The 26,444-nt window shown below is 50.6% G+C and overlaps 1 protein-coding gene across 4 annotated transcripts in view; it reads right to left on the bottom strand.

The window, feature by feature from the left end:
* Positions 1 to 15,870: 15,870 nt before the first annotated feature.
* Positions 15,871 to 26,444, bottom strand: part of LARP4B (La ribonucleoprotein domain family member 4B) — an 87,945-nt gene continuing 77,371 nt past the window's right edge. For 2 of the 4 annotated variants that reach the window (XM_029236947.1, XM_029236944.1), the window contains exons 12-16: positions 25,938 to 25,983; positions 23,124 to 23,288; positions 20,690 to 20,808; positions 20,478 to 20,586; positions 15,871 to 19,396 (exon numbers count right to left, since the gene is read on the bottom strand). In XM_029236947.1, coding sequence (XP_029092780.1) covers positions 19,124 to 19,396; positions 20,478 to 20,586; positions 20,690 to 20,808; positions 23,124 to 23,288; positions 25,938 to 25,983 — 712 coding nt within the window. In that variant the 3' untranslated portion in view covers positions 15,871 to 19,123. The remainder of the gene's footprint in view (positions 19,397 to 20,477; positions 20,587 to 20,689; positions 20,809 to 23,123; positions 23,289 to 25,937; positions 25,984 to 26,444) is intronic. The other 2 variants (XM_029236946.1, XM_029236945.1) reach the window with 1 other exon arrangement.

Below are 26,444 nucleotides of genomic sequence, written 5' to 3'. Positions count from 1 at the left end.
CTTGCTGCAGCCACTTTGGGTGCGTCTGTGCAGGAAGCGGGGCCCCAGGATGGGGCGGCGTGGCGCCCTCTGCCCTCCCTGCCCGCCCCCTGCCCAGATCCACAGTGGGCGTCACGCTCGGTCAGCCTGTCCCTGCTTCTCAGACGAGAATCAGAGCCGATCGTTGAGGCTGAAAAGAACCTTGGCAGCGCCGAGATGCAGGGGCTGGGCGGTGGGCCGACCCTCTCTCGTTTAGAAAGTGGGAGGCGGCCACTGCTGCCCTCACGGCCCCCGAAAGCCAGCCCACGGCCCTCCTCGGTCGCCAGGCGCCGAGCACAGATGCCTCCAGAGGGAAGCCGCCCTCAGCCAGAGGTGCGCGGAAGGCGCTGAGTCACGGAGTCACCCAGCGCCCCCCCACCCCCACGACTCCCAAGGCGCCGGCGCTGCAGAGAGAAGGGCTGCGGCCCAGGGGCGCCGGGAGCAGCCTTCTGCAGCGAGCGAGGGTCCAGCCCCTCCTGCCCGCCCCACGTGACCTCTACACCGCGGCTCGGCTCGGCTCGGCTCCGCTCCCCTCCTCTCCGGAGCGCTGCGCCTCCGAGTAGCGTTCCTCCGCGCTTCCAGAGCCACTGCTCCTGCATTTTCATTTGTCAGCTTCTGCTGCAAGATCAGGAGCTGAAATCACCTGCCTTCGCATCCTCGCCGCTCTTGTAGCTCCACTCACCTTGCAACGCTGTGTACACAGCTGTGCTGCTTTCCATCTTTTGGAAGCCAATCCTGAATCATTTCAGGTTGGCAGTAAATCGTTTGACTTATGGAACCAGGCTGTTTTCTTCCCCCAGAGCTAATGCGGGTGTTCAAAAGGCAGATAACGCAATTATAACACTGCACCAAAGCAGTTATTTTTTAGTATTTCATTGCTGATCTCCTTTCTCCTTCTATATTATGTACTCAGCTGATTAGCTCTAATGAGCACCAGAAAGTAACTGGCAAAACATTAGAGGAATTCGTCACCCATAAATGGGGGAATGACGCTGTCTATGCTTGCAAGCGGTTGCGTTCAGGTGGCGCTCGTCCAGGAAATGCACCTGACGCTTCTGAGCGCACGACCCGGTTGAAACCGGATGGAATGTGCAGGCTCCTCATCCTGACAGCCGCTTGTTTCCCGTCAGCTCCTGCTTTCTCCCAATTATAGAAACCAGAACCCCTTCCAGCTCCGCGAGGACCTGCCGCTGCGGCACCTGCTCCCGGACGTCCTTTCTGCTGTCAGCGTGGTCAGCCGAGGCTCCCGACAGCGGCATTCCCAAGTGCACGGGTAGCTCCCAGCCCAGCCCCACGCCCAGCACACGGCTTCCCGTCCAGAGGAGGGCCGTGTCGTCACTGGTCCCCGCCCGCCCTCCGCCTGCACAAGCATCATTTCTGAGTCTCTCCAGAAGGAGGCAGGAGGGTCCCGGTGTGACAGAGCCGCTGGGGGAGTGGGGAGAAGGGGGGAGCCAGCGTGTGCTGCCAGGACGGCCGGCTATGCTGCGTCACAAGCACCCCGGACTGGGCCGCTCTCCCGCTGGCTCCCACGGGTGGCACTCCAGGGCAGCTGAGCTCACCTGTCTTACCTCCGAGGCTGCACGTGCACACATGGGCCAAGGAGGAACCTGAGAATCAGGATACAGCTCTTAGACACCCCCCTTGGGGAAACGTCGCCCAGCTCCCTCATGCTGGTCAAAGGGCGCCGGGGCGGGGGTTCTCCCGGGGCTGACCTGGAAGGAGGGCGAGCGGCAGCCACCGGCCTGCCACGCGCACTTTGCGAAGCAGGGATGCCGCGGGTCCAGGCCTGGGGACAGCGTAGAAGGAGGATAGAGAGGAGACAGAGGTCAGGGTTTTCCCCACAGAGGACATGCAGAACATCGGGATAGGCTTTGAGTAATCGGAGACACTGTGGGTGCCTTTATAGCAAACGGGCAGTGGATCCTGACCAGGGAAGAGAGCTAATGCCCAGTTCAGAGACACCCATGGAGCCAGAGATGGGGGGACAGAGCTCCCAGCTCCATCCAGGGCCTCGGGGCATCGTGTGGTGTGGTTGAGGTCAGAGGTCGGAGGAACACAGAGGGTGGCACTTAAGAGCTTTCAATTCAAAGCACAGATTAGAATGATTCAATGTGAAAACTCAGTCCTCAGGCTCTTCCCTGTACAAACTGAGAACATAATTACTTTTCATAGACAAAAAAGCGTGCAGGTGCCAAGGACCCCAGGTAGAGGGGGTCTCCCTCCCTCCCTGCCCTCCAGTCCCATCCCCAAAAGCCACCACAGGGCCAGTTTCTGCTGTCCTGCTCCGTCTCCCGTGGTGTGGAAGGAAGGAGAGGCTTCCTTTTCTCCCAGTGAGCACAAGACCTTGCTGGGTGCAGAATGTTCTTGTCCACGCAGGCCCTCCGCCTGCACCTGCATGGGCTGGTCTTTGGCCAGCTTCCATCTCCCTGAGCGACTGCACCGGGACCAGGACCGGGGTGGCTCCCCACATGACCTGCTGGATGGTGACACCCCCCCGCCATGTGCACTCTGAGGTCCCACGGGCTGCGTGCTGTCTGCAGTGGGGGACATGGCACAAGGGCACCGTCTTTAGGCTGGGGAGACAGTGGAACAGGAAGCAGCCCAGCCAGCACCGAGGTCTCAGAGTCCAGCCTCCAGAACTGTGAGAAATAAACATCTGTTGTTTAGGCCAGTGTCTGTGGTGTTTTGTTGCAGCAGCTGAGCTGCCTGAGACACTCTGGAACCGTGAAGTGGATGCTGTGTAACAAACACCTCAACACAAGGAAGTGGCTGTGGCCTGGGTGAGTGTGGAGGCTGGAAGCTTGGGGAGCTCGTTAGGAGAAGCCCAGATGGCAAGAATAGACTGTTGGTGGAAATAACGGCGACTCAAGTGGGAGCTCAGGAGAGCAGAGGAGGGGGAGAGGTAGCGTCTGTCACTTAGGGAGCACGTGTCACCACGAGGGGGACGGGGACGAGGGCATGCTGGCAGGTGCAGTGGGGAGGCCGCATGGAGCCAGGGACGGCAGTCCTCGTCAGGAAGCAGCAGAGAGCTCCACTGGGTCCCCCAGAGCTTCGTGGGAGGTGGACCCGCAGAGATGAGACTGGGCGTTTCCCCGGGTAGGGGAGGGGCAGACTCTTCTCCTGGTGGTGGTAAAACGTGAGGAGGCTGAACTGAAGGGACTGCTCAGCAAAAAGGAATCAGAACTCGGAGATTTGGAAAATTCTCAACCTGTCTGCATTGCTAAAAATGAGTGTGTGTTGTGGAGGGAAGCCAGGGTGTGGCTGGACCGTCAGAGATTTTGAGTGTGAACCATGCCCCAGAGGGAGCCAGGATAGGAGCTGAGCGTGCACCCGCCCGCCCCCGCCCAGCAGAGACCCTGACAGATTTAGCTCCAGGGGACAAAGACAGGACAAGATCAAGGCAGGCTCTCAGATTCTCCAGGACCAGACAGCCACAAACACGCTCCATCCTATCAGAAGAGAGTGACCCCTGGCGGTTCAGGGACAGGCACCACAGGCCCTGAGTGTTGCACGGGGCGAGGCTGCCTCATCCTTGGTTTCACAGGCCAGGATGCCACTGCCCAGGGCTGAGGGGGCTGGTGTACCCCAGCAGCCTGGAGGGCAGAGCATTCTCCATTCCTGAGATCTGATGGAATTTCTTTGCTTCGCGTGGGACTTGCTTGGTACCTGTCGCCCTTCCTTCCTTCCTCTGATCTCTCCCTTCTTGATGGGAACGTCTATTCCATGCCTGGCCCATCATCCTAATTCAAAAGCACACAGTTCACTGGGTTAAATATATTCACAGCTGGAGGGGAATCTTGCGTCTGGATGAAGGGTACCTGGAGTCTCACTCAGACCCGACATGGATGGTGTTTCTGTGAGACTGTGGACTTTAGAGTTGGTGCTGGAACCAGCTAAGATTTGGGGGATGTTGGGATGGGGTGAACATAGTTTGCATTTGAAAAGGACCTGAATTTGGCGGGGGGGGGGGCAGGATGGAAGAGGAAGGAACATTTCCAAGCTTATTTTACAAGGCCGGCATTACCCTGATACCAAAACCAAACAACAACATAACAAGAAAAGAAAATTACAGGCCAATATCCCAGATGAACATAGATGCAAAAATCCTCAATAAAATATTAGCAAACCAGACTTCCCTGGTGGCACAGTGGTTAAGAATCCACCTGCTAATGCAGGGGACACGGGTTCAAGCCCTGGTCCAGGAAGATCCCACATGCTGTGGAGCAACTAAGCCCATGCGCCACAACTACTGAGCCCGCGTGCCACAACTACTGAAGCCCGCGTGCCTAGAGCCCGTGCTCTGCAACAAGAGAAGCCACCACAATGAGAAGCCCGCGCAATGCAACAAAGAGTAGCCCCCAATTGCCGCAACTAGAGAAAGCCCGCACACAGTAACAAAGACCCAAAGCAGCCTATATATATATATATATATATATATATATATATATATATATATACACACACTAGCAAACCAAATTCAACAATACTTTAAAAGGATCATATACCATGGTCAAGTGGGATTTATTCCTGGGATGCAAGGATGGCTCAACATCGACAAATCAATCAGTGATACACAATGAATGTGAAAACGAAGGATAAAAATCAATCATCATCATTTCAATAGATGCAGAAAGCATTTGACAAAGTTCAATATCCACTTATGATAAAAACTTCCAACAGAGTGGGTACAGAGGGAACATACCTCAACATAATAAAGACTATATATGACAAGCCCACAGCCAACATACTCAATGGTGAAAAGATGAAAGCCCTTCCTCTAAGATCAGGAACAGACAAGGGTGCCCACTCTTATCACTCCTATTCAAGATAGCATTGAAAGTCCCAGGCAGAATGATTAGACAAGAAAAAGACATGAAAGGCATCTAAATCAGAAAAGAAGAAGTAAGACTGTCTCTATTTGCAGATGGCATGATTTTATATTTAGAAAACCTTAAAGACTCCACCAGAAAAACTGTTAGAATTAATAACCAAATTCAGTAAAGTTTATACAAAATCAACATACAAAATCAGGAGTATACTATATACACTAATAAAAAAAACTATCAGAATGAGAAATTAAGAAAACAATTCACTTACAATTGCATCAAAAAGACTAAATTACCTAGGAATAAATTTAATCAAGGTGAAAGACTCGTACACTGAAAACTATAAAACACTGATGAAAAAAATTGAAGATGACACAAATAAATGCAAAGATATTCCGTGTTCATGGATGGAAGAATTAATATTGTTAAAATGTCCATACTATCCAAAGCAATCTACAGATTCAGTGCAATCCCTATTAAAATACCAACAACATTTTTTACTAAAGTAGAACAAACAATCCTAAAATTTGTACGGAACCACCAAAGACCCCAAATATCCAAAGCAATCTTGAGAAAGAAGAACAAAGCTGGAGACATCATGCTCCCTGATATTACAAAGCTATAGTAATCAAAACAGTATAGTATTGGCATAAAAACAGACATACAGATCAATGAAACAGCATAGCCCAGAGGTAAACCACACATACATGGCCAATTAATCTATGACAAAGGAGCCAAGAAAATACAATGGGGAACAGACAGTCTCTTCAATAAATGGTGTTGGGAAAACTGGACAGCTACATGCAAAAGAATGAAACTTGACCACTTTCTTTTACCATAGACAAAAATCAACTCAAAATGTATGAAAGGGGCTTCCCTGGTGGCGCAGTGGTTGGGAGTCCGCCAGCCGATGCAGGGGACATGGGTTTGTGCCCCAGTCCGGGAGGATCCCACATGCCGCGGAGCGGCTGGTCCCGTGAGCCATGGCCGCTGAGCCTGCGCGTCCGGAGCCCAAGCTCCGCAGTGGGAGGGGCCCCAGCGGTGAGAGGCCCACGTACCGCAAAGAAAAAAAAAATGGATTAAAGACTTGAACATAGGATCTGAAACAATAAAACTCCTAGAAGAAAACATAAGTAGTAAGCTCCTTCACATCAGTCTTGATGATGATTTTATGGATCTGACATCGAAAGTAAGACAAAATCAAACTAAAAAGTTTCTGCACAGAAAAGTAAGCCATCAATAAAATGAAACAGCAACCTACAGAATGGGGGAAAATATTTGCAAATCATATATCTGATAAGAGGTTAATGTCCAAAATATAAAGTAACTCATCCAACTCAATAGCAAAAACCCCCAAATAATCCAATTTAAAATTGAGCAAAGAATCTGAATAGACATTTTTCCAAAGAAGACACATAGATGGCCAACACGTCTAAGGAAAGATGCTCGACATCACTAAGCATTGGGTAAATACAAATCAAAACCACAGTGAGACATCACCCCACGCCTGCTGGGATGGCCATCATCAAAAAGATAACAAATAACAAGTGCTAGTGAGGATGTGGAGGAAAGGGAAGCCTCATACACTGTTTGTGGGAATGTAAACTGGTGCAATTACTATGGGAAACAAAAAGTTAAAACAGAACTACCATATGATCCAGCAATCCCACTTCTGGGTATTTATCTGAGGAAAATGAAAACACTAACTCGAAAAGATATCTGCACCTCCATGTTCACTGCAGCATTAATTATAACAGCCAAGTTATGGAAGCAACATAAGTGGCCATTGATGGATAAATGGATAAAGAAATTGGGTGAATGGATAAAGATAATATTATTCAGCCATAAAAAAGAATGAAATCTTGCCAATTGAGACAACATGGACGGACCTTGAGGGCATTGTACTAAGTGAAATAAGTCAGTCAGAGAAAGACAAATACCATATGATCTCACTTATATGTGGAATCTCAAAACAAAACAAAACAAAACAAAACAAAAAAAGCAAGCTCACAGATACAATGAACAGATTGGTGGTTGTAAGAGGCGGGGGTGAGGGGTGGGTGAAATGGGTGAAGGAGGTTAAAATAAAATAATTAAGTCCTGGGGATGTAACATACAGCATGGTGACAATAGTTAACAATACTGTATTGTGTATTTGAAAGCTACTAAGAGAGTAAGTATTAGATATTCTAATCACAAAGATATAAAAGTTGAACCAATATGAGGTGATGGATGTTGACAAGACTTACTGTGATCATTTCACAATACACACATGTATCTAATCACTATGCCGTAAGCCTGACACTAATATAATGTTAACTGTCAATTACATCTCAATAATTTAAAAATCATTTAGTTCCACCTCTTAGGAAATGTAAACCTCCGGGGAAACACCCGACGTTGGCCGTGGCATCGATATGAGTCAGCAAAGAGGCTGGAGACCAGAGGCCTCACGCTTCTCCCCGAGAGGCACAAAGCCTGTCCCCTTCTCACGCGGCACAAACACGACGCCAGCCCTCTTTACTCCCCATCGTTGGTGTTCTCTTTTCTGGCTCTCGGGACCCTCCACCCACTTCTGGGGAGGTGTGATTTCGGGAACCTGGGCTGGGTCTCCTCCAGCTGCCCACGACCTAGGGCATCCTGTCCCCGAGGCCTGCCCACCGCAGGGGCAGAGTGCCCAGCTGCCCTGGGGGCCATCTGAGAAGTCCCCACAAGAACCATTTGCCCAAAAATGGCTCCTCACCTGCCAGCATCGTCGCTTGGTGGGTGCTGGGAGCTGTGTTCCCGGATGCCCTTCTCTCTAGGCTCAGGCGTTATGCCCTGAGCAGCCGCCCTTTGGCCCGTGGGTCTGGCCACCCTGCAGGTTGCTGGGCCTGCCCACAGGTCCTACCCAGCAGGTCAGGGAACTTGCGTTTCTACAGGTTCCAGGGGAGCCAGCCTGGGGACCCCACTTTGAGAAGGACGTGAGCATTTCACGGTAGGAAGAGAAAGATGAAGGGCTAGGGGCAGGCACGTCCATCCTGACCAGAGCCCTGAGCTCACCTGGTCAGCAGACAGGCACAGACCAAAGAGAAGGTGTGGAGACAGCCTCACCCATCTGGCCCCACTGAACCAATTAAATCAGACTCCGCAGGGTGGGGCGGAGCTTCAAAGTAGTCTCAGGTGCTTCTGAGAATGTTGAGCTGCTTGAGATCAGGTGACACTGCTGAGGAGGGCGTTGGCATTCTGCAGGTGTGCATTTGTGTTCATCCCATGTGCACACGTGTGTGTGTGCAGGCTCCACAGCCGTCTCAGGCAAATTCGGTGGGGACACACCTACCGTGGGCAACACCTACCACGCTAAACAACGACAAACCTGGATTCCTGTGTTGGGTGGAGCCACGGTCTCGGCACCAGACCTCCGGCGTGAGGCCCAGGAGCCTGTGCTCCAGCAGGTGCTGGCTGACTCCACAAGGCTGGCTGGCTGTGGGCTGGGCTGAGCCTGGCCTCTGCAGCCCTACCCAGGGGGAGGAAACATGAGTGGTCCTCAAGCTGGCTGGGCAGGAGCCTGTGGGCGGCCCTTGGAAGGCAGGTGTGGCCCATCCACACCCGGAATATGTATGAAAAAGTAAAAGTATGTTTTACATATTTGAAACTTCATTTTAAAAGTCTAAAAACCTCTCTGTTTCTTTTCATGGTTACTGTTGAGGGAGCCGCACCAAAGCCTGGACTCCAGGCCGCTCTGTTGAGCGGGGTCTCTGCACAGTGGCAGCCTGTGTTTTCACGGATTTCTGGTGTGTCAACATACCCCAGAGAAACACACAAATGAGATGCGATGGGGCTGGGATGGGAGGAGATGGTGGGACCCAGATGTTCAGAAACTGAGCTAAAACTGGTTTCTCTTTGGTGTTTCTGCTTGGCCTCACTGGCTCTCATTTGGCTCCACTTTCATTCCCTCAAAGTGGATGAGTCTGAGGGAAAACTGGGGAAAGCCACATTATTCAGACTTTAAACAGTGTTGTTGAATATTTTTAATATTCAAATCCCTGAGCTGGGCTGAGGGGGAGGCTCCTGAGGGATACAGGAGAGGGCTGTGGGCAGGCTGCTCACGGCAGGGCGGTGTCCGCAGCTGTGTGTGTGCACAATTTAATCCATCAGTCTCTGGGGACATGTCCATTCTTCAGGGGGCTTATTTGATTCTGTAAAATGGGCAGGGGTGGCCACTTATGTTCAGTTCAAAGACAGATTCATAAGGGCTCAGCGAGATTACATTTGTCCCAAGTGTCAAAATGGGCGACAGGAAGTAGTGGGGCTAGGCTTTGAATCAGCTCTGACAGTCGAAGGAAAATATGTTCAATATATAGAAGCCAGTTGTAGTTTTGTGTGCTATCAACGAACAATAAGAAACTGGAAAAATACCATTTACAATAGCATCGAAATATGAAATATAGAGAGAGAAACTTAACGAGAGACGTGCAGGACCGGTGCATCATAGTTACAAAGCATCGCGGAGGGAAGTCGAGAAGAATTCAGTAAAGGGTCAGGAGACCTGACATGGTTGAGATTGACAGGTCCAACAGCATCCCAATCAAAATCCCAGCAGGGCTTTCTGTAGAAAGTGACAAGCTGGTCCTAAAATTTACATGGAGATACAAAGAGCCTCAAGTAGCCGAAATAACCTTGGAAATGAAGGATGCCGTTGGAGGACGAACACTACCTGATTCCAAGATGTGTTTCAAAGCTATGGTAAACAAGAGGGTGTGAAGATGGAAATATGGACCCACGGGACGCAAACGATCCATAATAGATCCACACAGACCCCAACAGCAGACTTTCAACAAAGGTGCCAAAGAAACCACGAAAAAGATGTTTTTAAGAACTGATGCTGGGTCCACAGGAGTACCCGCTGCACACTCACACCATATGCAAAAAGTAAAAACAGTGGGTCACAGACCTAAAACTGTAGAACTTTCAGGAAAAACATGGAGGAAATCTTTGTGATCTTGGGTTTGGCAAAGTTCTACTCTTAGAGACCCAGGATTGAAAAGGCAGATGACAGCCGGAGAAGTATTTGCAGTGGGTCCATCCAGCAGAGGGTCGGAACCCAGAACACAGACAGACGCAGGGTCCACAGGAGCGAAGGCTGCAGCTCAGGCCTGGGGCTTGCGGTTGTCAACGCCCCTCCCACCCCCATCTGGTGGGGGCCTCTGGTGTCAAGGCTTACAGGGGCTGCTCCCAGCCCTTCCTCCAGGTGACAACACAGCAGGAAGACCCCGTCTGTGAGCCAGGAAGAGGGTCCTCACCAGACACTGAATCCGCCGGCACCTTGATCTTGGACGTCCAGCCTCCAGAACCGGGAGAAATAAATGTTCACATCCACTCCACACACAAACACACAAACAACAACACGGGGGGCTCACGTGGCACTTCCACTGGGGCTCTGAGCTGGGCCTATGGAGCTGGCGAAAAGCCTGGGCAGGGTCTGTAGAAAAGGCCGAGAGAAGCCGCCTCCCCCTGCCTCCTTCACACACACTCTCACCGACACATACGCACATACTCCCGGGGCGCAGCCGCGGAGGCGCGAGCACTGCTCCGAGGTGTCCATCCTGGGGGGCGCGGACAGAGGCGCCCAGATCCTGCTCAGGTGCCCCGTCTGCACAAGTGCCCCCACCCCGACCCTGACTCCGGTCTAGGGGCTCTGACCCGAAAGGGGCTTCAAAGGTGCCCTTTGTGTCGAGCCGCGAGCGCCCAGCCAGCCGGGCGGAGCCCATTTTGTTTCAGGACCTCGGGTGCCGCCGCAGACAAGGGGCCCAGGAGGAGGAAGGAGGCGACCCGTGCGCGACACTCACGGCACCGGGATCCCCGCTCTTCTCGGGGAGGACTCGCCCCCCCCACGCCTCCGCCCCCCACACACCGCATGACTCCTCCAGACGCCGACACCGCCTCCGGAAGGCGAGGGCACCTGCGGGCCCCGCCCCAGTCTCTCCCCCACGCCTCCGCACCTGCGCTGCAGCACTATCCGGACCCGCCGAGAGGCCCCCGCCGACACGCGCGGCGCGGGCTGGGTCCGCAGAGGCTAGCGCCCCGGCTGGTCCACCTTCCAGGGGCGACCCCACAGGCTGGTGTCCGGCCCGAGGAGGTCCCAAGAGGTCAGATCTCCGGGTCCCAGGACTGTGACCTCGGCTCCTGTGCGCAGAGGCCAAGAGCGCCCCCAAAGCTCGTGGCCGCGGCGGGGCTCCCCCTCCTCCCTCTGCCCAGGATGCTCTGGACGCGCGACTGAAGCACCCACAAGATTCCTTACGGGAGACTTGGCGGGGGTGTGTCTGGGAGTCCCTGCGGGGCGCGTTCCCACCGCGGTCACCCCTGCAATCTCCGAAACTCCGACCCCGTCCCAGGTCTGCGGGCTCCGCAGTACAGGACCAAAAAGCAAAAAAAGAGTAAAAATATGAAATGTAAGCATTGAGGGTTTCACAGAAATGCGAACCGCAGCTGTGCCGGCGAGCTGGCAGTTAGAGGGAGAGGTTTGGGGGGCCCCGTGGGTGACAGTGATTGGGACAAAGCAGGTCTTCTTACGTGGCTGCTGAGTCAACACGTGAGTGGGTTTGTGATCCCTCCCTCCAGGGCCCGGCGGTGCTCCCGGCCCTGGGGAGACAGAGGTGTAGACGCGGACAAGGTCTGAAGAATTGGCGCCAAAGGCAGGAATAGGAATAAAATAAGAGGGACCAGATAAGAGGGGGCCCCGGGTGGGGCTGTCGGAGAGGGTGCTCAGCACATGCCCTGCGAGGGGTCAAGATCTGAACTGAAACTCGGGAAAAACGAGGAAGAAGAGATTCCCAGCTCAGGAGATGCTGAGTGCGAGCCGGGTGTGCGCAGTGGCTGGTGTGCTCAGATGCGGGGTGGACAGCTCCTGGAGAGAGGCCTGGAGGCCACACTGGTGCTCGGGCTTTATTCGGTCTCCCGAGAAACAATCACGGGGTTTTGAGCCAGGGAACCACGAAAGGCTCCAGAGCTGGGCATAGGGGGACCAGAGGAGGCCCCCTACGAGGCACTGGTAAGAGAGAACTGTGGCTGGACAGGGCGAGAGAGGGCTGGGGAGCATGTGGAGGCAGGGTTGGCAGCATCGTTGATGGGTTACATCTGGGAGAGAGAAAATGGGGGACGGAGCGTGGCTGAGCTTTCTGACTGGAATAACTGGGTGGATGGTGGTACCAGTTGAGATGGTGTTTTGTGGAGGTAACAAGGGCCCTATTTTGGACCTACTTTGGGCATATCAAGTCTGAGATGTTGACTGAATTCGGATATTGACTCCACGCCACAAGCCTGGAGTCTGAGGGGCAGTGGGGTTGGGGTACATTCCAGGGTCAACAGTGGGTGCAGCTGGCTGCCACCCTGTCTTTCCTAACAGAGTTTGGGTGTGTCCAGGGCCCCACCCCAGAGCCCCAAGGGTGACCTAACTGGTCTGGAAGCCCATTTCCCTTGATAGTCGCTGGGTCAAGAACAGAAATGGGTCCCAGCTCTGGCTGAGACGTGAAATTTACTGGCAGCTTTGACATTATTCCTAAAGGCCACACATTCCCCCAGATGCTAATGGGTCTGCCCACAGCATTCTTGCTCTCTGTCCAAGGAAGACACTGACCCCGATGTGGCAGAACAGGGTGATGTCAAGGATACGGGTCCTCCAGGCTCCGCTCCCCCTCGTGCATCGTCCTCCCGCCAGCTCCCTCATCACGTCCTCAGCCCAGAGCACCCAGAGGCAGAGGAGGAATTTCAGGTTATCACAGGAGTTCCTAGGGTTTCACTCACCTGCACTTGGTCACACGTCCACCCTAAGCCAATCTCCATGGCCAGGGGTGTGGTATGCCCTCTCTCGTTTAGCCAACAGGGGGACATGCCAGTACCCAGACTTGGGAATCATACCACCCAAGCCTCTGAGAACGGAGGAGGGACAGTTTCTCAAACTCCTGGGCCCTGGCTGCTCAGGGCATGCGTTCAGGTGCAGGGGGTGGCACTTTCAATGTTTGCTGTGTCTTCACAACAACCAGAGGAGGTAGGCACTGTGCGAGTCCCACTAAAAAATAAAGATCCAGGCTTAGCAACACTACATAACTTGCTCAAGTTATCTGTAAGGAGAGGATTCCCTGGAGGAGAGACTGACCTCCTGCAGAGCCCACTCTGGCAAACACATCTTCAGGCATAGAATTGTCTTTTTTTAAATAATTCCTGATCTGGGAGTTAAGAATCAGCAAATTATAACTCCCAGGAAGGCAAGAAAAAAAGAAACAGAGGAACAAGAAACAGAGGGAGCAAGTGGAAAATAAACAAACTGGCCGGCGTAGGCCAGTCAATAGTTACTTTACGTGTAAATGGTCTGCACACACTAGTGAGCAGAGATTGGCCGAGTGGATTGAAGAACAAGACCCAACTATATGCTGCTTACAAGGGACTCGCTCTAAATATGACGGCAGAGGCAGGTTCAAAGTAAAGATGCGAAAAGGTGCATCTCCAGACATAAAGGAAAAGAAAAGCAGGAATGGGTATATTAATGTCAGATACAGGAGAACTTGAGGGCAAAGACAGTTACTGGGGACCAAGAGGGAGATTACTGACATTAAAGGATACACCCCCAAGAAGACACAGCCATCCTAAGAGTGCAGGCACCCAACACAGTTTCAAAATACATGAAGCAAAAACTGAGGGGAATGAGAAAGAGTGAAACACAGGAAGACAAATCTGTTACTTTCGTTAGGGATGTGACTGAGAGAACCAGGCAGAATGTCAGCCGGGGTGCGGACTTGACGGCACCTCGCCCCCCAGGATTGGACCCACATTACACACTCAAGCAAGCTCTGCATCTGGTGCATGTTCTTTTCAAGCACCCGTGGAACAGTCACCAGGGTGACCACATCCAGGGTCAGAGACAAGCCCTAACACGTAAGTGGACTGATCACACAGAGCGTGTTGTCTGACCACAGTGGACCCTGGTCTCGCAGGCGATCCAGCCCATGGCTGCGTCCCTGCCCCATGGCTCCCCTTCCATGACAGCCCTTCCTCTGGTCGGTACCAGACAGCCTCCTCCGTAACACCATCCTGAACCTGGTGGGTCCTGCTGACCATCCTTTCCCTCAGCTTCAGTGGGACCCACAGATGGCATAGCCCCAACATGGAAGACACGAACCAGGCCCACTGAGCTGGGCACCCACGCTGGCCATGCTCCATGGCGCTCGAGCTCTGAGAACTGTGGGAAGTCTTGTTAAAACCCCCAAACTCTCCTGCAGTGCCATCTTTCTCATATCTCCCCCACCCACCACCCATGGTGGACTGGGAACACAGTATGTAAAGGGGAAGAGCCCCCCACACCTCAATCTAGGTGGCCCAGCACTTCACCCGGATCAGGAAGCGCTAGTGGCCCGTCAGGCCCAGCTGCCTTGGTGCTGGGGGTGCTCCTCCGACTGCTGGTTTTACCCAGTGATTTAGATAAACAGAGGGCTTTAACGTTAGTAAAAAAAAACATGCACGTGCCAAGGAACGGAATGCAATGACTGCAACTTCTTGGTGGAGGGGGAGGTGCAAACATCTGGGGTCCTTCAGGGTTCAGCTCTGTGCCACTCCACGGCCACAAGAGAACACGCCTCGGCTGGCCCGCGGATGACACACATGGCCACGAGCTGTGTGTCCCCGGCCAGGCCCAGAGCGGCTGACGCGCACCTGGGAGCAAGAGGGGTCGAGGGCTGGCAGAGCTGCCAAGCTGGGCGTACATCTGCCAGTCCCGATGTATGACTTGTCATTTCAAGCCACTGAGTTTGCGAAGAGTTATCTGGAAAAGGCAAATCAACACATCACCCCATTTCTCCCCCAATTTCCTATGCCAGGGCTGTGCATGGAGAACACAGTCAGTAGATACTTCATCAACTTTACAGATATTTATTGAGCCTCTACTATGTTGCAGACAGTGTACTGAGACCAGGGGATACAAGGGTGACAGAGACGGGCTTGATTCCCACCTTCAGGGAGCACATCGAATTATTTTTGTGATGAGTCCTACGAAGGAAATTCCTAGGAAGGCAGAATGGTGGGTGAGTGAATTCCACAGTGTCCGCAGAGAAATGAGCCCAGAGGCACAGACTAGAGGGGTTAGAAAAAGCTGCCTGTGCAGGTGGGAGGGAACACCAAGTAACAAGAGTGGCACACGGATCAGTGGAGGAGTAATGAGCTACTCAATAGGCAAGTTTCCACATGGCAAAAAGTAAAACTGGGTTCTCACCTCAGACTACACACACAGCACACACACACACACACACACATCAATCAATTCCACATGGGCTGAAGACACATGTATTCATTCATCAAGGGAGACTGTCTTCATGGCTCTGGAGTAGGGAGACTTCATAAACAAGACCAAGACACTCAACCATAAAGGAGAAGATGGGTCAATTTTACTACATAATTAAAAACTGTAAGATAAAAGCTACTCTAAATAGAGTTTAGACAGCTGGTGGGGATTGAGAGGAAATACCTGCAACATGTAACAAAGAATGAACAGCCAGAGACAAAGAAGCCCACATCAACAAGGGAAGGATAACCAAGTAGAAACACGGGGGAGGGGGTGCGCGGGTCAGTCACCAGCTGGCAGACCAGCCATCACACGTAACACATGCTGGAGGCCCAACCACCGCTGCTGGCGTCACCCTGATTTAGGGTGAAGTCCATCACCGTTTCTGAGGCTCACTTAGGATCTGAACACGATGGCCCCACCTCCACCCCAGATGACTTTATGGGGATGTCTCCTGAGACGTTGCCATTTAACACGAGAAACAAGAGCCCGACACAGGGATACTTATTTCTGTGGTAAACCTCAAATTCAACGAACTGTGCCCTCACGAACACTGGCTTGAGGGCCGACCCTGGAGGCCCACAACTGAGCTGCTGGGCATGGTGCCCCTGCTGCGACGACTCGGGCTACGATCCGAACATGGGTGGATGGAACCCGCATTTCATTCTCACGACACAGATGGGTTCAAACAAAATACTATTTTTTAAAAAGGTGCATTCTTGAAGAAAATTTTAATTAAAAAACAATGAAAACCCAAACAGTGCCTAAATCTTTATTTTTCATAACCTACATTTTTTCAAATTAGACAGTTTTACACTGAATGACACAAAGGAAACTTAAATTACCAATAGTTTACACATAAGCTTGATTCCAGTCTTAATGAAAAGAAATAGAACAGAAACAAAAGCCCTGGCGAGGCGTCCGCGTCACTGCCCTCCTGCGAGCTGGTGCCGTGGCCGCTCCTTCAGGCCGATTGTCCGCCGCTCCCCGCGGACGCAGATGCAGACACGGGTCGTACCTGCCCCTGAGGCCCGCGAGGCCCCAGACTGGCCTCCACACGGCACCGTGGTGGCCCTGACCACGTGGCAACTTGACAGGTTTCTTGCCACCACTAGTGACAACTAGTGATGCAGTTACAAGAGGGCCTGATCAGAAACATGATGACACGGACTCTTAAAAATCAACGACTTTTCTTGAATTCATGTCTGGTGAAACGGGGCTGGGTTCTCATTCTTATCTCTCCAAATGACAAGTATCATCACACAATTGTCCAAGTTAAAATGCCATTTGTGATGCTGTGTCTCTGACTCTGTACCTTGAGGTACTGCCAGGGGAAAGGAAAGAGTTATATTTTACACGGACGAAGCCAGACACCAGCTGTGCATGGCGGGGCTGCCCGTGGGCTGGTGCCACAGCTTCCCACTGTGCACCCCCTGTGCTTTTCTGTGAGTGGAAAACCTCAGGAATATCAGAAAGGTGGAGGTTGGGGGACATTATATAGCTCTTTGGCATATCGCCCTTGCTTAATTAAAAAAAATGCTATAAAAATCACATCAGAGTGAAGTCTTAACTCGGCTGCGGGAGCATAGGCCTCATGTGCCCGGCCGGCCATGCCACCTGGCTGGGCCCGGCTGCTGTAACGGTCACCTTCATCCCAGCTGCACGCACAGCTCCACCCTGGTCACACAAAGGGCGGACAGCACAGCTGGCCCCCCACACCTGCCTCCAGGGAAAGGATCTGCCACTATTAAAAACCAGTGTCTGGGCTGCACAGGGTTTGGGATTCGGGGATGGTGCTGACAGCATCGCTCCCTCCTCCAGCAGAGACCGCCATGTCATGGGATCCCGGGGGCTCAGAGCTGGCCTTTCCAGCTCTTTCTACAGTACTCATTAGTTTGCGTGTAAGAGGTCAATTATTTCTGATTTTTTCAGTCAGCAATTTCAAAACTACAAAGAAATTAATTCCCCTGTTCCTTTTAACAGGCATTTGCAAATAGGAGCGCTGTGTGGGTGTCTAGGTATTTGAATAAAGACGCTGCTCTGAAGGAGATGGGCTTGTTTTCCTCTGGCAGGCAGATCATGCCTATTAGCTATTTGTAATTTTAAGTAGATTATTTTTTACTTTCACTTGAAGACCCTGCCAGTTTCCACTTTCCAGATTATACCTCAAAAACCCTTTCAACATTAGCTGTGATTAGTACATACTTACATATGTTTAAGAAGAGCATGAAAATATTCGAACATTTTAGTAAAACTTTCCATCTCCCTTTCACAACAGCAAAGAGGCAGAATCAGTTCAGCACACCAGTATAAGAGAAAAAGAAAAAACCTCAACAAATTAAAATAATATTCAAACCACAACACTGAGTTTATCTACATCCAGGTCAATAGCAACATTTATAATATATCAATTTTTATCAGCTTTTTCTCTTTAGGGTACCTTTTTAATATGTTCTGATTATTTACAACTGTACAAGCAAAGCACACACGCCCAAGTGCACATATTTAATACAGTATCGACTATTTGCATTTACAGGATTTTTCAACAGTCTGAAAAAAGATCAACTGTGTAAGATCTTCCAGGTAAATTACAAACATGACTGCTCGCTCTTCCTACAGTGCTTACCCAGTAACACCGTGACAGCAGACCCCACTCACGCCAACACAGGCCGGTCTCAGGAACTCTAAGCTGTCATATACAAAAGTTAAGGCAAAGTCATTTTCAAGTTTAAATAAAATTCAAGTCTTTAAATATTGGATGGAAATAATCTTTTTTAAAAAGAAAAAACCTTAGTCTTGTTAAATAACATTTTGTGGAATAAACTGTATGGTTACATTTAGCAGGAAATATTCTTATTTTAATGTCTGCTGCTTAGAATACTTAAAGAAAAAATTTAGGCATTTTAAAACAAAATAATTTATGTTTATTATCAACTGCTAGCTTTAGTGCATGCGTGTTCTTGGAGAGCAGCACTTAGAGAAGGGATCACAGACCCTGTCTTGGAGGTAAAGAGAGAGGAACTTGGATCCTCCAACACCAGAGGGCACCACAAACACCTTCTCCCACGATCTGTGTGCCGTGTGCAGAGGTTCGGAAAGGCACCCCGGGACGGGTAAGGTGGGGCAGACTGGGGCAGACGAGGGAGCTGGGCTCCATGTCCTCCCCACCTGCTCTCGGGAGCAAAACATCAGGGTACAATTTCGTGGTAACATGTCAGTGGGCAACAAAGTTTATGTTCCATTTAAGTTCTATTCACAATGTGCTTTGAGTTTATCTTACATAACAGCCACTTGAGACTGGAGTGAGGAGCTGGTTACTTGCTGGCAGGACATCAGGACTCTCGGTGCTCTGCAGGGTTACTCTGCCCAGTGGACCAAAAATGGGCTCTACTTAAAAAATGCTAGAACCACTTGTTAGGCTTCTGAATGAAAGGACAACTCCCAGGCCAGCGTGTGGCGCCATTGGACCCCGTCCCTTCCCCAAGATACACTCACAGCATCGCCTCATGCCCTCAATTCCACGGTCCTCAGCCTCACCCAGCAGTCTGGACATCTCAGAGATACACACTTGCTAACCAGTTATTTTAAAAAATGAAGTAGCATAGTTCCGCTTAATTTAGAAAAACTCACTATATATATATATAGCTTGCATTCATAGCCACATGGAGGCTTAATAAAAAATATCAATTTGTTAGGATAAATGCATTTTCTATCCTGAAAAAAATCAGACTTATGCATCACCTCCAGTTAAGCACCAACCTAAAATAAGGTTTATATTAATTAAATCCTGAAAAATAGATTTTTTTCAAGAGGGGGGAAATCCGACTCATAGAAGAAAAATAACTTGCAGGCACCTTGTAGGCCTCATCTACACTGCAAGCTCCTAACCAGCGGCTCACTCACATCCCGAGCAGGACAGTGCTTAGTTGTGGCGACCTCAGCTCCTTGAAGCCCTCCCAGACCTCGGCGCTCACTGAGGGGACCTGGGTGGGGGGCTCTGTTCTCTGTGCAGACGCCGCCCCAAGGCTGGGGGAGAGGGCCGGCGGCCTGGCGGTCTCCTCTGGTCTTTGGGTGGTCCTGGGCTGGACTTGGGGGCAGAGGGCTCTCTCTCGGCGAGCTTCTTTTCTTCCTTCCCACAACCAACAGTGTTTGGCTTTTGTTCTTTCTGGGGCTGCAACGGGGAAGATGGTGGCTCTCTATTCGTCCTCTGACAAATCTCTGCGTAGCTGGGTTTTCGCAATTCCTGGGAAACAGACACAGCTCTGGGATTATATGACAACATGCGAAAATAAGGTTCACTTGAGGTAGACGTAAAAAAAGGTTTCAACTGTAACCACATTCAAAATTATTTTAAATAAAGAATTCCTACATTTCAACAACTGAGGTTCCCCTGCAGCACAACTTTCTCTCCAAGATACTCTAGAAATATCTTGTAAAAATGGTTAAAACTAGAAAAGGCATGGAGATGAAAAGTGCCGACTGAACTCTTTCCAGCCTCTGGCCTGTAATCACTTCTGAGCCACATACGAGCCTGAAAGGCGGCAGACAGCAGACACCCTAGAAAAAACACAGAAGCAGCATCTGCTCTCCCTGCCAGACAATCTGCCTCGGCACAGAGCAGGCCTCCTGGACCCAGGAAGAGGTCCGGCTGTCACTTACGGGTGACCTTCAACAGCTGTCTCTGCAAAGCATTTGTACACACTGCAAACTACAGAGGGCTGGAGGTGTGGTTGCAGGAAAGTCAGAGGTAACAACAACAAAAAAGTAGGGTTTTCAGGTAAGTGGAAGCATGAAGGCTAAATGACAGATGAGGACATTTAGAAGTCTGTCACCTCCATCAACCATTTGTAACTTAAAAATAATTTTAACCTATAAAAAAGTTTTCTTTAAAGATTCAACCTAGCAGACAATAAGGGTTTAACTCCCAAATCTAAACGATAAAGGCCCACCCAAGATCAAACTAGGGACAACGCAAATCAGAATTTAAAAAGCTGGACTGAGTGCCCAGGGGAGGAGAGAGGAAGAGGAGCTGGCGGTAGGCCTGTGTGGACCCGGGCGGGGTGGGAGGTGGGCATCCCTCTGATCCACCCTTGGACCACCCTAAGTCCTAGGGGCACAGGAACTGGAAGCTGTGGCTCCTCAGGCGACAGCCTCACTCTACTGACCCTGAACAAGATGACCCACGGCTGCAGGGACGACGAACAGCCAGATCGGTTAGTTACAATCATTAGCAAATGCCCAGGGTACCCTGCACAGAAAGCGCAGTGTGCACACAGGCGGCCACCGCTCCAGGGAGCCCCTCCACATCCTTGCCCCTGACATACCGAGACGGCGCCATCCACCTGCACCGATTTACTTGCAGTCGTGCTCAGGGCGGGAGGAGGTCTGTCCACACTCGGGGTTTCCTTCTGCTTCTCCACCACCTTGGGAGCCCTGGAAAGACGCCACCAGGCAGACACGTGAACATCCGGGCCCCGCGGGCAGCCCCGCAGTGAGCACAGCACGGGGCGCAGGCATCAGGTGCAGGTGGACTTACTCGGGCGGGTGGGCAGGGGAGGGGGCACGCTCGCAGGCTGTGGACACGGCACAGGGCACTGAGGGCTCTCGGGGGGGCACCGTGGGGAGAGTGTTCGTGCTTGCGTCTGCGTTCAGGCTCTGAAACCATCAAAAACAGTTTATCACCGCATAGAGGCACGTCCGTCAGATCTTTCTCAATGATCTTAAACACACAACGATGGTACCGGCTTCGCCGTCCTCCTGGGAGCGTGGGTGGGCCAGCCCGGAGTACAACTGGACACACTGTGGCCGGGAAGCAGCCCCCGGTCTCCCCTTCCTCTTGGCAGACATCTCACCGATCTGAGGCCTCCCTCTGTGCATGAGCACGATTGCCTGCAAGCCTGCTTTCCCACCTGAACAGGTACTGAAACCTCCACCCATCTGACACCCCAGTGCCCAGCACCGCCTGGCACGTGATCTGTGAATGTAGAGTCCCCAGCACAATCCAGTACGGCTCACCCGTTTTTACAGGGAAAACCAACAAGGTTACAGCTCCATCCCAATAAACCTGAGTGCCTTGAGGGGTGCAGGTGCTGACATCAGTTCCCACCTGAATTCACCAGCAGCCCCTGAAGGCAGTGTGTTAACTCTCCTGATGTAACAGGGAACGAAACTGAGGCTTAGTCTGTTTAAGGCAAACACCTGGAGAATGCCAGCCCCATGAGCAGTAACCACTCACACATGTAGCCTTCTGTTAATTAACAAAAAAAAAAGGCAGCAGAGCAAATAAAGAACTGGAAGGGGTCTAACTGCAAACAAGCGTTTTCTCAAAATCTCACTTTTCAAAGCAGATAAAAAGTTCAGAAGTGAGAGGTTCTGGAGGGAGTGAGATGGAGGGAATAGCACTGCCCCCCACCATGGGGCGAGGGTGGTGGTGATGGAGACATGGGGCCCCTGAGAACCATCACCTCTCACGATTTTGTGCTCAAGGCTGGTGGAAACACAGGCATGGAAAACACCTCCTCCTTGTAAAAGCTCCCTCACGTCCAGAGCACGCCCGAGACCGCCCCGCTCCCGTCGGAGGCCTCCCAGGGCCCCGCAGAGCCGCCGAGCACTTCACCAAGAAGCAGGGACACAGTCTCTTCCACCTGGAATTGGGCTCAGGCTTCTTAAAAGTAGCAATTCTCGGGCTTCCCCGGTGGCGCAGTGGTTGAGAGTCCGGCTGCCGATGCAGGGGACACGGGTTCGTGCCCCAGTCCGGGAAGCTCCCACATGCCGCGGAGCGCCTGGGCCCGTGTGAGCCATGGCCGCTGAGCCTGCGAGTCTGGAGCCTGTGCTCCGCAACGGGAGAGGCCCGCGTACCGCAAAAAAAAAAAAAAAGTAGCAATTCTCTCTTCAAAATAAGTTTTACACAAAATCACAATGTAAAAAACAGTAAAAATTTAAAAAAACAACAACAACAAAATACTGTTTTTGAAATGGGGTGGAGGCCTGCTTGTTCTCTTCCCCTGCCCATCCCCAAGGGGAGTAAGGTCAGGGTGAAGCCAGGACTCAGGGTCTCTAACATCATTCCATGGGGCACTGATAACTCAGAATTTAAGACTGACAATAACGCACAAGACATGTCACATTTAATAAGTGCTTCTCTCTCCAAAATACAGGGTCTTGGAATCCTCTCAACCTTGAAGGCTAAAAATGGGAGCAGTAACCACACACTAGTATGAAGACAACTAAAGACCTGGCTTTATAAATCCCACCATGACCCCGCCTGGTACTGAGGGGCGACCCCACCCCTGTGGGGGCTCTGCAGGTGTAGACGGTCTGGACACGGTCTGCGGGGCAGTGCCTTCCCCAACCCAGAGGCCAGGGGTTCTGACTCCTTAGGTCTTTGGGCAGTAGGCAGGGTGCTGGTGGGTGGGTTCCCACTGGAGAAAGACATGGTGGGTGGCCGTGGTGGAGCGCCAGGCTGAGAACTCAGCAGGCGCTGGATGAGGCATTCTGGCCACCTCTGCCCTGGTCTGCTTGTCGACTGCAGCAGGGCCACGGGGAGCCCCCGGGCTCTTGCAGCACTTGCTGATTCCCGGGATGTAATCACTGCAGAGGCATGAATACCGCAGAGCTCGCCGACAGCCACCCGTATTATAGTAAAGTTGCTCTGGGCTTCTGGTTGTTCATGTAGATTATTAAAAACATGTTACTTCTGGTATAATTCAGAGTTTTCTTTTTTATTCTGCTGACTTGTAAAATGAAAGCAGATCGTGAATAGCAAGAATACAAATGCAACCTGAGTTTCTGGGTGAGTGGGTGTCTGTACAGTACAGCAGTGCAGGGCTCCACCTCTGACCGTACCACGCAAAACCTATGTGGCCTCTGCAATCACTTATCCTCATAAACCTCTTCCGCATGTGAAGAAAGCACACATGTAAAGAGCGGGACGCCAGCGGTGAGTGAGCATCAGGCTTGGGATAGCTTACCCTTTCTTTGGACGATCCTGTGAGCAAGCCAGACAGCCTGTTCTCAAACAAGTCCTCCGTCTTCAAATGCCCCGCCGCCCCAGGCAGTGGGGGGAAGCTGGAGAGGCCTAATTCAAAGCTCGGGGAGGGCGGCCTGGGTGGTGTTGGAGACTGAGTCTGACTCCTCTGAAAGAGAAGAACACCGTGGAGTCGCCCTGGGGTGGCTGGGTAGGAGGGGCTCAGAAATACCGCAGGTGAGCGATGCAAACACTCGCTCCCTAGTCTTCGAAGGTCCACACCTGTCTGGAGAAACGGATGGCCAATCCAACCCCGCCGACTTGGTCACCTATCAAAGGTCATCTGTCAGGCAACTTCGACCATGAGAGCAGAGCTGAAAAGACGAAACCTCAGGGCTGCTCCCGGCCACGGTCAAACACGCCGGTAAGAGCTGCGTGTGTACGACACCCAGACCCCCGGCAGCCGACAGAGACCAGTGGGGCACAGCAAAGTGACAGATGCACAAGAGCCTAAGTCTCGACATTAAACTTATTCACCTCCAGACAAGTTTTGTGTTATCGCAGCAGAGTCTGTGATCTAAGTCATAAAAGAGAAAGTAAAAGAAAACAAAAGCCACTCTCTCAACTCTGTACAACTTACGTAAAAAATTTCACAAAGATTTCCATTAAAAAAAGTTTAACAAAAAAGGGAGGGGGCTTCAGTTATCTGAAAATTAACTTACTGAAACACCTTATATTTTTAAAAGGGAGGGGGCTTCAGTTACCTGAAAATTAACTTACTAAAACACCTTATATTTTTAGATCAGTATGTAAAAGCATGGTATTTAATATGAGACTGTTATCACATTCCCTGACTTCAAGAAAGTAAGTAAACTCAGCAAAATAATACCCAAGTAAAACTTATAAGCCAAAGAGAAAGGCAGGAGTCTCAGAAGAAAGGCAGTGATATACTTTTATTGAAACACTCTTAGTCAACCTGCTAGGTAGGAGTCATTCTGTAACATCCAGTTCCTTGGCTGAAACAGACAAGGAACAGAACGGGGAAATGAGTTTGTATTAGGTAGAACACAGGCATTTTTAGTTGAATGGTGGGCTACTTGGACTGGAAGCAATGCTCTCGTGGGGCTCACTTAACTTGAAAGGCCAAGATTTCCCAGAAACTTATACCAACTGGAAGATTATCCCTACAGAAGTAAAATCTACAGAAGATCTGTTACAGCTCAAGTGAGAGCAGGTTAAGGATGAAATCGGATTCACGCTGAGCACAGCCCACCTCTCCTTTGGGCCTCCTGCTGCATGTCTTCTCCTTGGCGTAGGTGTCTGAGGGCTGCCTACCTTGCTCGCGTGTGTGCCCTCTGAACCAGGCTGCACAGGTAGCCGTGTGGCTACAGCGTGCCCTGTAGTTCAGCATGCTCTAGGTTATGCTCATCTCAAAACAATTTTTAGAGGCTTTATTTTAAACATCTGCATGTTTCTGAGGTGAACCCAGCTTTTCAGAAGATGAGCATTTCTAGGAAGAAAGACCTGACAAAAAATTGACTAAGTATCAACTTTCGGGAAGAAAAGAGGCAATGTTTAACGATGTTTAACGTTTTTAGGGTCTGAATGGCTTAAGGCAAGGCATGAATGTCAACCCCTGGTCCCGAGGGCGTGGCCAGGCCACCTGCTCACACATCTGCGACCTGCCCCCAAGCTTCTCAGGTGTTCAGAACACCCAGTGCAGCAATGGGCTCACTGTCGAGTACACACACCTGAGCCACACGTGTGGGCATCTGAGTGGTTCCAGGTATGAACACGCAGATCAGAAACACAAAACAGAATGAAATGGAAATGGCAATAGGAAAACATTTCACCTTTGCAGGTAATGCAGTGACCGGGGGCAATGATTCCTGCAGGGTAACTAGTACCTGAAGAGATAGTCAGATGCCTGTCTTGTTAGTCCAAATGTAACAGGAATTCACGCATTCCAACTGGAACCAACCGATATAAACTGCCTTACCATAGGGTCACCAAAAACTAGACTGAACTGACCAACATGGTAAAATTAGGGTGTTCATTTACTACCAATTTGCACTTTCTAAGTTCTAGGCAAATACAGTAATGAGAATGTACACACTCAATGGCTTGGGGTCCAGACCAAGAACTGTCTCAAGGCCTTTTCCAGGCCCTGAATGTGGAGCTCTACGAGAGCCCACGTCTACATGCACACCGCCCACGCTCTCCCCTCATCAGAGCCCTGCAGAGCACCACCCAGAGAGGGAGCTGGTCAATCACCCTAAGCAGACACAACCACATCTCCTATACTTACTTACCACTCACATAAACCCATCACTTATTTTGGGTTTGTCCTGACCGTAAGTTACATGCAGCAAAAATCAACAATGCTTTCTACACAGTGGATACAGAGTAAAATATTTTGAATGAAAAATACTGATGAGCTAATTCCTACGTGAGAGAAGTTTATTCTGCTTGTCCAAACTCGTGATTCCGGTAATTTCAAAGTACACTACCTGGTCACCCACACAGAAAGCACTCATCTGGACAAGTGTAAACAGACCACATATGTGCATGATGCGCTCCTGGGTGCACCTATGTGTCGCACAGGACACGCAGGTGCCAGCAGTTCCTCAGGAAACCAGCCACCACCACCTCCTCTTTAGAGCATCAAAAAAAGGTCTATTATCACCTAGCGGACACCACATTACAAGAAAATCTCTTTTGAAAAGCTCCTTCTCACATCTTAATTAAATCTCAGGTTTGTTTAGTGTAAGCTAGGTTTAAACATCTTGTGAAAGTGGCACAGGCCTGATGTACTCACTGTGAACTTCTCCTCCCGTTTCTTCCGGTAACCAAAGGAATTTTTCCTAGAGGAGAGGAAAGCAGAAGACTGTTAACTTTTCCCATTTGAAACATAATTTCACCGAGCACAGTATGTGCAGACACATTCAGTCTTCATGACTTTGTAATCTTTTATAGATGACTTTTGATTTTAAAATCCCAACCTTAAGAAGTGTAAGCAAAACAAAAAAAAATTTATAGTAAAGAAGTAAAATTGAGGTCTAGATAGGTAAATAAAAGAAAATATTTATTGAAGGAATTTTCCCATTTAGAATTTTTGTTATGATATGAACATTTGAATATCCATTCAGTTGGAGTGGCAAGATATGTAAAGTGTGACACTGAGCTATAAAGGTGAATTGTTAAAAAATGGTAGTGACAATCTATCCAATTTATCATCAAAAGGAAAAGCTCCCAAGTAGCCTAGTCCACTCCTGCACCCCTGGCCCTCACTCCAGTGAACCACATGGGGTTTCTGAGCTCCAAG

The sequence above is a fragment of the Monodon monoceros genome, unplaced genomic scaffold (assembly GCF_005190385.1).
Source record: "Monodon monoceros isolate NGI ecotype Baffin Bay Population unplaced genomic scaffold, NGI_Narwhal_1 Super_Scaffold_21, whole genome shotgun sequence".
In the NCBI taxonomy this organism is placed as follows: Eukaryota; Metazoa; Chordata; class Mammalia; order Artiodactyla; family Monodontidae; genus Monodon; species Monodon monoceros.
The sequence above is the reverse complement of the archived record's forward strand: the minus strand, read 5'-3'. Positions and strand labels throughout refer to the sequence as shown.